This window comes from Gopherus flavomarginatus, chromosome 5, assembly GCF_025201925.1.
Source record: "Gopherus flavomarginatus isolate rGopFla2 chromosome 5, rGopFla2.mat.asm, whole genome shotgun sequence".
NCBI lineage: Eukaryota > Metazoa > Chordata > Testudines > Testudinidae > Gopherus > Gopherus flavomarginatus.
In genome coordinates, this window is record NC_066621.1 from 19,493,685 (window position 1) to 19,507,382 (window position 13,698).

At 50.0% G+C, this 13,698-nt stretch overlaps 1 protein-coding gene across 5 annotated transcripts in view; it reads left to right on the top strand.

The window, feature by feature from the left end:
* Positions 1 to 13,698, top strand: part of SCUBE3 (signal peptide, CUB domain and EGF like domain containing 3) — a 101,517-nt gene that overhangs the window by 10,896 nt on the left and 76,923 nt on the right. For 4 of the 5 annotated variants that reach the window (XM_050953016.1, XM_050953019.1, XM_050953018.1 and 1 more), the window contains exons 2-3: positions 7,239 to 7,361; positions 11,116 to 11,241. In XM_050953016.1, the coding sequence (XP_050808973.1) occupies positions 7,239 to 7,361; positions 11,116 to 11,241 (249 nt within the window). Of the gene's footprint in view, positions 1 to 2,366; positions 2,423 to 7,238; positions 7,362 to 11,115; positions 11,242 to 13,698 lie in introns of those variants that run through there. The other variant, XM_050953021.1, reaches the window with a different exon arrangement.

A 13,698-nucleotide genomic window follows, 5' to 3' on the forward strand; every position in this document is an offset into this window, starting at 1 on the left:
CCGATCTAACCCCCGATGTAGATGTGTCTTGGTGCACCTAACCACCACTGCTTGGAGAGGTGGATTACCTATGGCAATGGAAGAACCCTTTCTGTCACTAGAGGAAGGGTCTACACAATAGTGGCTGCAGCGGCACAGCTACAGCACCCATAGTGTAGACGTGGCCTAAGTGAAGAGTGAATTGTCTTGTAGCATGGGCTGAGCCAGCGTCCAGATGAGTCGCTGTGTTCTAATTGCCTGGACGCGGCTGGGAACGGTCACATAGTGAAAGTTTGTGTCAGCTGGTTTACCCAGCACCTGAATATATCCTAATGAGGCTGATAAGTCTGGCTTTGCCTGGCGATGGAGCTGCACAGACGAGTGTGGGGCTGCTAGGCAGAGCTCCTCTGGGAACAACACTGTACAGTCTCTCTCCACATGTTTAGTCACTAATTCTTAGTGCCTCCATTTTTGGATGGATTTTTGAATTCATCTGGAGGTCTAACAGCTCAGCCCCATTGCAAATCAGACCCATAGGTTCTCCAGCTGGGTTCCCATAATTAGTGCCCACTTCTAATCATTTAGGTTGAAGTAGGTAGCAGTGAGTCCACACAAGAACAAATTACTCCAGCCATTTCAACCCCAAAATGTTGAAATCCTTCCTCATGCTCCTAATTATGAGCCCTACTCATGGTCCAGGATCCCTTTGTGCTATATAAACAAAACAAATGTCAAATGTCAAGTGCTAGTTGTGTCAGGAACTTCCTTCACCCAGAATGCTAGAAAAAACCTACATCTGAGCCTGGATTTGAGAGCAGAGACTAAAAGGACTTTCTTTCATCAAGGGGCAGCATCACATAGGTTGTGTCCTACATTTGAGAGAGAGAGGATTTTACAAAAGCAAATATGAACGGAAACATCAATGGGATGTTGAAAACATTCTGCTCAGGTGGTCTAATAATCAAAACCCTCCTGCCTTCCATAGTGCTGGAAATGCAAACAGCAGTGTCATGCCTAGAGCTTGTCAAAATGTTTCAACTGACATTTTTTTCCTGCAGAAAAACAGGGTTGCATTTTCATGGGAAAACATTTTTTTTTGTGAGAAATTTTTGAAAGGTAGCAGTAAAGAGTCGTGTTCGATATTTTGTGGGAAATTTTCAATGTGGTTTTTGAAAAGTGAAGATGTTGAAAATGCTCCATTTTTGGTCATCCCCTCCTTTCTTGTCATTTTTTATCTTTTTTTGCCAGTGAATCCAACATTTTGTACCCCAACCACAGGGGTATTCCAGGGGGTCTACGGGCCCCAATGACCAACTCTTCCCCCTCCCTTCCAGCACTTCCTGCACGGGACGGGGCGCACTCGGGGGAGGGGGTGGAAAGAGGCAGGGGTTGAGCGGAGGTGGGAAGAGATGGGGTCTTGGGGGAACAGATGGAGTGGGGATGGGGCCTGGGCCTGAGTATGGGGTTTTGGGGTCTGTGAAAACTTTTAAATCAAAATGACGATCCCCAAGTTGCTAAAGTTTGAGAACTAGAAGATCTCATTGTCTCCACGGAGTGAAAATGAAGCAGAGTAAATTAAATTAAATATTTAGAAATTTCAAAGCTAATGTGATTTTATTATCAGCACGGGTAAAGAAGCGTCTTGCCTCAAGAGCTGTTAAGTAGAGCGTCTGGGAACTGCTCCTGGATGCCTGTCTGTGTTCTAATTCCCGTTCTGACTCCGATTCCCTCAGTTGACTGTCCACAAGTCACTTATACCAAAACTTTCCAGCCGTGGTACCTAAAATTAGGCTCTTAAATCCAAATGTAGGTGCCTATGCATAAGTGGCCTACTTTCTGGAAGTGCTGAGTACCCACAAATCTGACTGAAGTAAGTGGAAACTGATGTTGCTCAGGGCCTCTGAAAATGAGGCTGCGTTTACTTAGGTGTTTAAATGTGGATCAGGGGGCCTCAGTTTAGCCTCCTGGGTTTGTAAATTTTGGCCAAAGGTCTTTTGTTCTCTGTATAGCTCCCACTGGCTCCTGGTCTGTGACTTGCGCTCAGAAGGAGGAGGAAGGTGATCTTGTGTTTTGAAGCATCAGACTTGGAGTAAAGAGATCTGGGTGCCTGTGACGTGAACACCCTGTGCATTTTTTGGGCCAGTCATTCCAGCACTTTCAAGCACACACAGGGGCTGCTAAAGGCAGTGGAACCCCAAGTGCTCAGCACTTCTGAAAAGCCAGACCTTTGTGTCCGTGCCTCAGTTTCCTCATCTGTAAACTGATGCTTCACTACTTCTGCAAGGCACAATCGGTTAGTGTCTGAAAAGTGCTGTGAAGATGGCAGCCGTGCCTAAGTGCTGAGTCTTGCTATTCTTAGCATCCCTTTCAATGCGATGAAAAGGTTACATAGAGTTGAATATTCCTTTGAAAGTCTAATTGCAGCTGGACGTGATGCCAAATGGTGAGTTATGGTAATTCCAGCGCTTCCTCCTGCACTGAATGGCTCTTTGAGTGAAAAGTGTTTTAGCTGCAGCCTTGTGAATCCTTCCCTTCTCCCTCGTAGCAGGCACCACGCAGGTCCCCAACTCTGTGGTACCGTCTGAGAGAGAGTTTGAAACCCGTGCCAGTGGCGGTTTGCTGGGGCACAAGACGCCCTTGTCTGTACTAAGGGGCATCTCTGGCCTTTGCATAAGACTCCGGCGTCCTGTGTCTCCCCAGGGGCAGCCTGTCAGGTCTGCGGATTGGTGTGGGCAGCAGCAAGAGCCTTGAAGCGGAAGGAAAAGATTAGGGGGACTCTGTGTGTCCTGCAGCGACCATTAGCCTTTAACTTGGGATCCCTTCACCGCAGCCTGAGCCATGGGTTCCTGGCTCTGTATACCTGAGGGGTTGGAGCCGCTCCCGTACCATGGCGAGCTCTCTGAGCCCCTCGTCTCCTTTAGGAAATGTGGTCGTGGAGTTCTCTGTGTGATCCTGTGTGGAAGTCTTGGCTCTGTTCCCGAGAGCTGGGAAGTATGACTCGGGGAGGGATGAACTTTAAGTTTTTGGGGGCTTTTGCAGGTTTTTCCATCTTGTTTTTATTTGCAGATATTTTTAATTTTAAAAGTGGTGCCCGTGTATTGTTGGGTGCATGCGCCCTTGGGGGCAGGGTGAGGCGAGGAGTGGGGGTATATTTCCACAATAAAATGCCTGGCTCTGCTTGGGAGGAAATTACCTTCCCCCTTTCTCCCGTAGAACTGTAAGGAACTTTGGGCCAGATCCTGAACTCAGCTACGTTTGTGTAAATCAGGAGTAACTACATTTAAATCAGTGGAATTACCCTGGAGTTACACCAGTATGACTGAAAACAGAATCTGACCCTCCTTCCCTTCCGTCTGTATCTCAGACCCCTGTGTCCTAAGGGTTCCCTGTGGTGGAGTAGATGCTAGTTCTAAACTACAGCATTGTCTTTGGCTCTGTGGAAGCCCTTTCATCTTCATCTATTGTTGGAGGGTCTGCGGCAGTGGCTGCCCTGTTGGAAATACACAGTTTCATAGGAATGAGGGGGTGGGGAATCCCAGGAAGGTGGAAGGTTTGGACTAGCGAGGGCTTCCCTTCCCAGAAGAATAAGCGATAGGGATGGGCAGCAGGGCAGAGACCAGGGTGGAAAGGCAATGAGAGGAAGGATGCAGGGAGATGGGGCCGGTGACAGCCTTGATCCCAGCTTCAGAAAGGAAGGGAGGTGAGCAGAAAGCATCCCTGGGGAAGCTGAGCAGCTTTCATTGCACACAGGCTCTTTATTGCAGCAGATCGGTGAAGTGCGCGTGGCAGCGGTTGGTGGGGGGACAGACAGCGGGGAGCACAGGGTAAGTCTGCAGCTGGGGAAGTCTCACTGCCAACAGCTTTAACAGTGGGGACTGGCCCCTTCCTTGTGCCCAGCCCAGTGCGAGCTGTCAGCGAGGCCAAATGCGCTCAGAATGTGGCTGTCTCCATGTGGCTGTTATGAGGTAACCGCTCGGGCCTGACAGGGTTCGCTACTATCCGGAAAAGCTGTGGCACAAAAAATCTGATTTCTCTCATCGTGAGCACTCTGTGCACTGAGTGGCTGTATTAACCTCGAGCCCTAGAGGGATTTGAGCAGAGGGCTCCCTGGTGAATTCGATCCGAGCAAGTTGAGCCTGAGGGCAGGTCTACACTAGAAGTGCTCCAGCACCGATGCAGCTGCACCGCGACTGGTGAAGACGCTCTGTGCTGACGGGAGAGCGCTCGCCCGTTGGTGTGATTACTCTGTCTCCATGAGAGAGCATCTCCCGGCGATATAGCACCAATGTGGACAGCACTTAGATCACTGTAACTTACATTGCTTGGGGGAGGTATGCATTTTCACACCCCTGAGTGACGTAAGTTAGATCGATTCAAGCAGTAGCGTAGACCTGCCCTGAGTCTAAGAAGGCAATTAGGTCCCACGATGGCGACGTGGAACCGTTGCATTGTGCTCTCTTCCACCCTGTCTGGAGGTGCCTCTTCCGGCAGAAAGTTGGATCCAATTTCCCCACCCCAGACTGTAAATCTTCTGTTGTCTCCAGTGTGTTGGGTGAGGTTCTAATGGATGATTAATGACCCGGGGGTTGCAGTAGTGGCTCCCGGCCATGATTAATGTAGGATAACAAATCTGAATGGATTGTGTAAATATTTATACAGTATACATGCATGTGCCCCCTCTGTGTTGCAAGTGAAAACCTCCCAATAGCAGCTCCTATGATCTCCCTGCAAGTGTGAGAATAAGAGGCAGGGCGAGAGATAGTAACTGGGGTTTCTCCTGCTCGACGTGGGACTCCCTCCTTGGGATAACTCCCATTAGTCACCTTCACGCTTCGAATGGCGGCTTCCCCCACTTGGGAGTCTGCTCAGCTGCCCTTTAGATCTCCTGAAAGCAAAGATTTCCCAGGCCAGTGGAATAGTCTCCCAAGAGAAAATTGCGGCATCCCTGCCACTCTGGGCTTTCCAAGGATCTGTGGGTTTCAATCTCTTTCCACTGAGATTAGCCATTTGAGAAGGACCAAATAGTCACGACCCCCAAGCTGAGAGCCTGTGAGCTAGATGGTGTACTGCAGGGAGCAGTCCTGCTGTGGGTCAAGACCTATTTTATTATCCCCCTCTCCTATGTCTTATACAGCCCCCGTCGCTGTAGTGTCTGAGCCTCACAAGTATAAATGGACCTACCCAGACAACACCCTTCCTATGATCCCCATGGTACAGATGGGACACTGAGGCACAGAGAGGTCAAGTGACTTAACCAGGGTCACAAAGGGAGTCTGTAGCAGAGACAGGAATCAAACAGAGCTCTCCTAAGCCTCAGTCCCGTGCCTCAACCCAACCAGCCCACCATTCCTCTAGCTCTGTGAAACCATCTGTACAGTACCTTGCGGTGGAGAGAGATGCAGCTACTGACTCTCTCTCCTTTTACGGTCTGCGTAGTCGTTACAACCCTTTTAAACGCCTGCATTATTCTGCTCATCAGCACAGCTTCTGTGCCCTTCGCTCTTGTGAGAACCGGGGGTGAAAGCCAGCCTGAGAAGGAAGCAAAAGCAGAATAAGATGCCACAATAGCTCATCAGCCAGCTTGCAGCACTAGGGGTGGGGCCTGGACCTGTCAGTCCCTGGCTGGGGCTGAAAAGTCAACCAGTCGAGCTAATTGCAGTGGTGGCACTCTAGCTGAACGAATGAGATGTGAGCCGTAGACGGGTTCGTGCCTGCTGCTGCACATGAGGACTCTGTTATTCACTTAGGGTATGTCTACACTGCCATAAAACACCCTCCCACCTCGCAGAGTCCAGAGCCTGGGCACCAGCCTGAGCCCAAACGTCTACACTGCAGTTTTACAGCCCCGCAGCCCGAGGCCACTGACATGGGCCAGCCATGGGTGTTTAATTGAACTGTAGACATACCCTTAGGGAACCACATAATGAAAAGCCAGAAGGGAACCAGGTGAATAGCCTATTACTCATAAACCCCAGTCAAGGGCTGTCTGTTTATAAATGGCCACTGTCATTAAAACCCCCAATAACTCTGCCTCCTGCTGTGTCAAATCTTTGCAGCCAGCAGACTGCATCCTCCTGGAGCCGGGGTGGTGGGGAAGCCAGGCCTTTCCTCCACCTCCTACCTGGTGCTTATCCCCTGCCATCGGTACATCGCCTGCCAGCGTAGCTGCTGCTGCTGCTGCTGAATTGCAACAGGGCTGGTGGGCACCTTCTAAAGAGTGAGCGAAAAGGGAGTGAGGCAGAGAGAAGAGGACCGTGTGAAGCAGACAGATGGAGAGAAAGGGAGGGAAAAAGAGAGTGAGGTTAAGCAGTGGGAGCTGAGAAGGGAGACCAGGTTGGTGGGCGAAGGAGGTAGAAAGGGCCGGGGGGGCGGGGGCAGAAGAAGGGAGAGACTGGCAAGAGGAGACCTGAGGGAAGAGAGGAGGAGAAGAAGCACTCCATTCTGGAGCAAGGAGTCAAGAGGATGGGCTGCAGCTAAGGTCACAGACTGGGATATAGGAGACCTAGGTTCCGTTCTCGGATCAGCCACCGTCCGACCTTGGGCCAGTCACCGAGTCACTCTGTGCCTCATCTGTGCAGTGGGGATCATAGCCCGGCTCTGCCTCACGCAGGGGTTGTGAGGATAAACCCCATTGCTGAAAGGGGGGCCAGCTGGAGACCTAGGCAGAGTGGAATGTCTCCAACAGGGCTGAGAACCCGCTTCCGGAGACTAGGGGAGTTTAGTCTCTAGTCACTGGGGGGGCTTGGTGCTGTCTGGCTGTGCCGGGGAGAAGGCTGGCTGGGGAGGGAGCGGCGCTCTCTGACTGTGTGGGGATTCCCGCATCAAGCCCGACAGCTCATGATTGAACTTGTTTGTACTGATCCTGATCCAGCTCTTGGTAAAGTCACTGGGAGTCTTTCCACGGATGTGAGCGCCAGCTGTGTCAGGCCTGTCATTGGCAGTCTCAGCAGAGGCCAAGGGCTGGAGCAGGCCTGGAGACTGATGGCTCGCCCCTAGCGGGGCTCCCTCCATGGCTCGGCTGAGGCCCATTGATTGGGCGTGGTCAGTGCACGTGGCGAGCCTGCCTTGCTGCTGCCCGTGCTTCACCTGGTCTGTGGCTACACCAAGAATTTCAGTCTCTCAGGCTGATCTTTCACCCGCAGAGCGGCAGCAGTGGGCGCAGTATTGACAGGTGGGATGTTTTTAGTGCATCTCTAGGCAGTGCAGCAGTGCAGAAGTGCAGAGATTCGTGACATTGCTTTCTCTCTTCCTCCCCACAGATGTTGACGAATGTGTCGAGGGGACCGACAACTGCCACATTGACGCCCTCTGCCAGAATACCCCCAAATCCTACAAGTGCATCTGCAAGTCTGGATATTCCGGGGACGGGAAGCATTGCAAAGGTAAGGAGCGCAGATCAGTCCAGCTGGGCGAAAAACCAACCCAAGCTATGAATGTGTTCTTAAAGAGTTAGCAGTTGGAAGTTTTGTGAGTGCTGGGCTGGTTGGAGTGAAGGTCGATAGGTGGCTCTTTAAAGCCAGAGAGCTTTCTGCTATGACTGCAGTCAGTTGTGCACCTTTATAGTCCTTTCCTGCCCAAATCCAGAGTTCGTTTTGGTAAATCCATGGCACGTTATCCGTAAATCCATGGCTGCTGCTATAGAGGGGCGACAGTGAACCCAAAGTGGCTCTGTTTATACTACTGTTGCCTTGACTACTCAGGCCAAAATGAGAAGCTCCAATTCTTAACCAATGAAGTTCTACTGCAGGATTGGATGACAGTCCTAAAAACAGTCCTGTCTACACTACTGCAGCTTCCAGTGTTGTTACCAGCTGTGCCATTGGGGAATTACAGGTTCCGTTTTGGCCAGCACAGGGTCAGCCTGTGCAATGGGAGCTTCTGGGCCAGGAGAAGGCTGGGTCTTATTTTTAATTGAAGGGTGGAATTTGGCTCGGAATCTAGAATTTGTAAAAACAAAGCCGTGGTGGGCATCACCCCCACACTTTTAGGAAAAGACAGATTCCCGCAATTGTATCTATTTAAATTCTTGTAGGATGCACTGGATTTTGTTTTAAAGAAATCAAACTTTTCCTGCCATTTTTGCAACCCAAACACTGCAGCCTTGTGCAAAAAACATGAAAAGGACTAGAACCCAGTAGTGAAATTGACTACCCATTTGGCGCTCTGCCCAGTTACCTCAATGCTGTACCCTCTATTCTGTGACCCCTGTGTAAAGTCCCTTCCAAAATGATTTCACTGAAATGAAGAGCAACAATAAAATGATTGGGCTGGAATTTTAATAGTCATAGCTTTTTGTTTGATTTGAAATCATGCTCTGGGGTCAGAATAGACTGGACACAAATAGCTGATGGATTCATAGAATCATAGGACTGGAAGGGACCTCGAGAGGTCATCGAGTCCTGTCCCCTGCACTCATAGCAGAACTAAGTATTAGCCCATCCCTGACAGGTGTTTATCTACATACAATCTAAGCTCAGAGATGCCTAACTGTGGAAACAGAGCGCATTAAAAATCATCTTCAGCCATTTCAGGAAATCCATTTATGACTTCTTGTGCCAGAGACTCCATGAAGTCCGCTAGAGACTTCACTATTGCTGTTGATTCTACATGGCACAGATGCTAAGATACTGTGATGGTGGGCAGCAGGGGAAAAGCTAGAGGTAGATATTCTCTGCTCTGAGCAATTCTTGCCTCGGGACTCTATAACTGCTTACAACATAGAAGAGATTCAAGTTTGATCTCTATCCCTTCCCATCTTTTTCATCTCTCTATGTTGTTGACACCATTCATCTTCTATGCCCCAAGCCAGGGACGCCTGGTGGAATGCTATTGTAAAGATCACGAGAAACTTTCTGCAGTCATTTCTAGGGGTCTGTAGGATAGATACTTGATCACTAACCAAAGGTTGCTCCATAAAAGATGCTGTGTAAAGTGTTATGTCTGAGCATTACTGTGGCTCCTTGGGCCTCATTGTGCTAGGGGCTGTACCTATACACCACAAGAGACAGTTCTTGCCCCCAACAACTTATGATCTAAATGTAGAAGAATGGAAGTATTGTTATTCCCATTTTTCAGTTGGGTAGTGGAGGACCAGAAAAATTAAGAGACTTGCGCAAGATCACACATGGGGAGTCTCTGGCAGAATCAGGCACTGAACCCAGATCTCTGTAGTCTGAGTTCAGCGTTTTTGCCACAAACCCATCTCTTCTCTAAAGATGAGGGTTCCCACCCAATCGCACCTCACTTTTAGCTGTTGTAATCGCATTTGCAGTGTAAAGCAGCCACCACTTGCCCAGATATTCGCCCCAGTGAAGTCCGTTGCTGGAAATGAGATGGCATGGACTAGTAGTGGGGAACCATTGTACAAGGTTCGTTTCCTGCACTCTGATTACATTGCCTTCTGTAACGCTTTCCTCTTGAGCACGACACCCATTCCTTTAAGCATCAGAACCAACTCACTTGTCTCTGGAATATCTCAGCTTCCACTGACATGGTGAATGGTGGAGAAACAAACAAAGAGATTAAAGAGACGACAGCCAGTCAACTGAGGTCCAAAATCTAGCTTGTGTTGTGAGGGAAAGAAGGCATTTCTACACAGCTTAATAGGAAGAGACACGCTGTGAAGTTCAACAAAAGAAAAGAAAATGAGAACCAATTTTAAAAATGCAAATGATGCCCTATATTTCCACTATCCCACACACAGCAGCCTCAGACTGAAGCCAAGAATTTAGCAAGAGCCAGGAAAGGACTGGGTATTTACACAGATAACAAGCATATCCAGACTTATCGTAATTAATGATGACAAAATTTGGAAGGGATATTAAGCCTCATCCTTCAGGGCTTAAGCTGACTTCTAATTATTAGAGAACAGAATGAGATCTGTGAGGTTCTTACAACTTTCTTTGAAGCAGTTGATTCTGGCCACTATCAGAGATGAGATACTGGGCTGAATGGACCTTGGATCTGATCCAGTACGGCAGTTCCTATTGTTCCAGCCTTAGTACAGAGGGACAAACCAGGAGAGTGAAAAACAGGCTGTAAACAGAAAGTGGAAGTGGCCAGGCTAGACTTGCTGTTGCAGCTGAGAGAGATGCAGAAAACACAAACTGCATCAGCAGCGGAGAGTTAAACTGGTTTTAAGAATCCTAGATGATTTCATTGACCCAAGTAATGACTTGTGTTTTTTTAATTAGATGGGGGTGTATCCGGAGTTGTTTTTTGTACTGTGCAACCCCATGGAAGTCATAGCCATAAGCTAGCAAAGAGGTCAGCCCAGCAGTTTTGTCTGCACCATGTTGCTTTAAACGCATCCAGTTCTTTACTAGACTAGCTTACTCAGTGACGCATCCTGCCCTCTGTCCTATGGGCCTTACTGTCCCACAGCAAGAGTCCTGCTAAGGAGGTGAGGGGAAGAGAGCTCCCCATGCAGGATGTTTGCATCCCAGGCCCACCATGAAGCTGAGCTCCATGGGAGCATCCTCTTTCCCCATGCACGTGGGTTGCTGGGGCAGAGCAGGGCTACACATTCAGAGTAATGGTGCATTAGCAGCAGGGGCAGCTGCAGGATCGGCTACTCCTCTGTGGACACCCCCTGTGTCAAGCCCAGCTATCCTGACTTGTGCGGATTTTGCTCTTGGAGCCCACAGCAAAGGTCACGCTGTCTTTGCATGGCTTGTTCTGTTGGTCATGAGCCGATGGCTTCCTTAAGACTGCAACTGTATCTGACGTTTCAATGCGTGATCTCTGTTTTGCATCCCGTGCCTGCTGACTCTTGGCAGAGGCTGATAACAGGCCCGTGGTTATGGTGCTTTGCTCCTGCCTAGCTGCTTTTGGCTGGTCTCAGTGTCGATGGCATGCCCATCCTTCCCGCCATACTGTTGCCATGGTGCAAGGAGCACCAAAATGCAAGTGAGTGGCACTAGCCCACACTGGGATGTGTGATGTTAGGGGGCGTGCATGTCACTCTGACCATAGCCAGTGTGGTGACCAAGAGCATCACATGTGTAATGAGTTAGCAAGTCTCAGTGAACCCCCTCCTACCTTGGAGGCGTGTAGCTGATCTGTGGTACAGCGATGGGCCTGGGGAGGGGATTCAGGTCTCTCACCGCTCTCCTCGCTTCTCTCCCCTCTCTGCAGATGTCGATGAGTGTGAGCGGGATGACAATGCTGGTTGCGTCCACGACTGTGTCAACATCCCAGGGAATTACCGCTGCATCTGCTACGATGGCTTCCGCCTGGCACACGACGGCCACAACTGTCTGGGTAAGGGTTTGGCAAGCTGCTCAGGGTTGCGGGGTGGAGGCAGGCAGGCAGGCAGGTGTTCCCCATGAGTCTAAAGCCAGGGAATCTGCTCCTGGCTGCAGAACTGTGCTCTGGAATCTCAGTGTGCATGTTAACCATAGGATCCATCGAAATGCTGGGCTGGAAGGGCCCTCGAGAGTTCGTCTAGTCCACCCCCACCCCACCCCTGTGCTGAGGCAGGACCAAGTACCTCTAGCGTGCCACTGGCTGAGTCGTCCGCAGAGATTGACCCCACAGCTTCTGGATCTAAAATTATGAGCCTGAGCTAAAGGACCAGCTCTAGTGGCTTGAAGGCAGCAGCAGGCTTATCAAACCCTTATACGTGGTCTAATCACTGTGGGATGCACATAAAGCTGGGCTGTGTTAATAGAGGTTACTATGCAAAACAGGGTGTTTCTGGCTTTCATAGTTGCAGAGAAAACGTGACTCCAGTGTAGTTGATAGCTGGATGTTTTCCTGAGTCTGCAGGCAGCCTGAAAAAAGCCTGCAAGAGGAATGGCTTGTTCCATTCATCTCATTGGAGTGTTAACCCTGAATCCTGATTCTGGGCATGAACCTGGGATGTGCTCAGTGCTTCCTATGAGTTGTTGAGAACCTTTTGCTTCCATTGATATCAGTGAGGTAGGAGGGTGGTCAGACCCTCACAAGGTCAGGCCCAGGCCCATAAGCAGCAGGCTCACATTTCTCCAATCTTGCATTGTGAGGCTGGGCGCAGCAAATCAGCTCTCGTGGTTGAGAAGTCTCTGGTGGAGCAGCCAGTCTCCGAGCCATCGCGATGGATCACCTCCCCCCTCAATGTTCTGCCTCACGCGGGTCCAAGGAGGAGTGTCTCGGAGCTGCAGGGTGATCCATGTTCCCTCCTGTGCCTCCAGACACGCAGTATGGCATTGCACAAATCCTCCAGCTGTGAGATTTTACTGCAGTGTTTATTGCTGCTGTGTCCCAGAGAGGAATGCAAGCTGCTCTAAGTGGCCAGTCCAGCTAGCAAAGTTAAAGGGCCCCCCACCCTTTCTCTAGGGTCAGGCAGATACTGCTGGGTTTCTTCACTAGGGGAATTATCATGGAAAGGATTTGTTGCTGTCCTACGTCTCTTTTTAAACAGCCCCTTGCAGATCTCCATTCTCTGTCCCCTTTATCCTGGTGGGAAACAAGCTTTGATTCTGGGCTGGGGAAGGATGAAGCAGGAGCTGATGTCTAGCTCAGAGGCTCTGTGCATGTCTTATTGATGAGACAGCTACAGCTATTTTGGGCATGGACCTGCCATTTATCCTATGTTTGTACAGCACCTAGCACAAAGGGGCCCAACCTGGAAATATTGCAATATTAATGGAGAGATAATAATACATGATTATTCTTTTCCTTGGATTGAGGATGATGTACCTTCAAGGAGGCGGAGCTCTGTGTCTCCAGCTGGTGGGAGGAGCTAAGCCCTGTAGGTGGAGCAGGAGCAGCTCTTGCACATGGTGCTGGTTATACTGTCCGAAGCTGAGTTTCCTTCCTACAATCACCCCATCAGGCCAGTGATTGCCAGGGGATGTTCAGGACCCATAGACCTGATAGGTAGGGAAGCTGAACACCTGCAGGATACAAGAGTTGTGTCCCCCTACCCCCCCATCCTAGACTAAAGGGATGAGTGTGAATCCCAGTAAGTGAACCTGGACAGCTCCTGCCCCTCTGAATCTATAATCTATATTGAGCCCCCCATGCTGAGGGTCAGTGGAACAATGTACTTCATGGCTCGTGGTGTGAATCCTGGCTGGCAGAGAATCTGCAGTGTGTCTAAGTCCCTGCTGTAATTTTTGCCTCCCAAGAAGCATAATCAGGATGGTGCCAATCTGGGTAATGACCATCTGAGACCTTCCCACACCCTCTGTTTCCATCTGGAGGTCCCAGGTGTCTGGACAGTGCTTTGCAAATGATCAGGACACTGGGAGCTTGCAGGGGGAAGAGGGGCAGCCTGGTGTCCTCAGTCAGTGTCAGGTATGGGTATCTTGGAGGAAGCCCGTGTCGCTCGGCCCTTCCTCGCCGAGCCAAGGTTCCTGCCTCCTGCAGAGCTGGGATCCTCAGTAGGCCTTTGTGCACCAGCAGGGGAGATGACTCTGGCTCAAGAGCTTGGTGTAAGCTTGAAAGCAGTTGGTCCAGTAAAAGATATCACCTCACCCACCTCTCCTCACTAATATCCTGCAGCCAACACGGCCACAATACTTCAAACAAAAAAGAGAAAGTGTCACCTTTCTGCAGTATGGATGGAATCCAACTGAGATGAAACAGGGCCCCGAGGATCAGGTCCAGGCAATCCCTTGATGTCTCATTTTGTGCCTTCTGAAGAATCTTTTGAGCCCAGAAAACTGGCTTTGGAAATGTCAAGAGTCCTGTTCCACTGTACAAGCTTCCCAGCTGGTGTGATGCCAGCAAGGC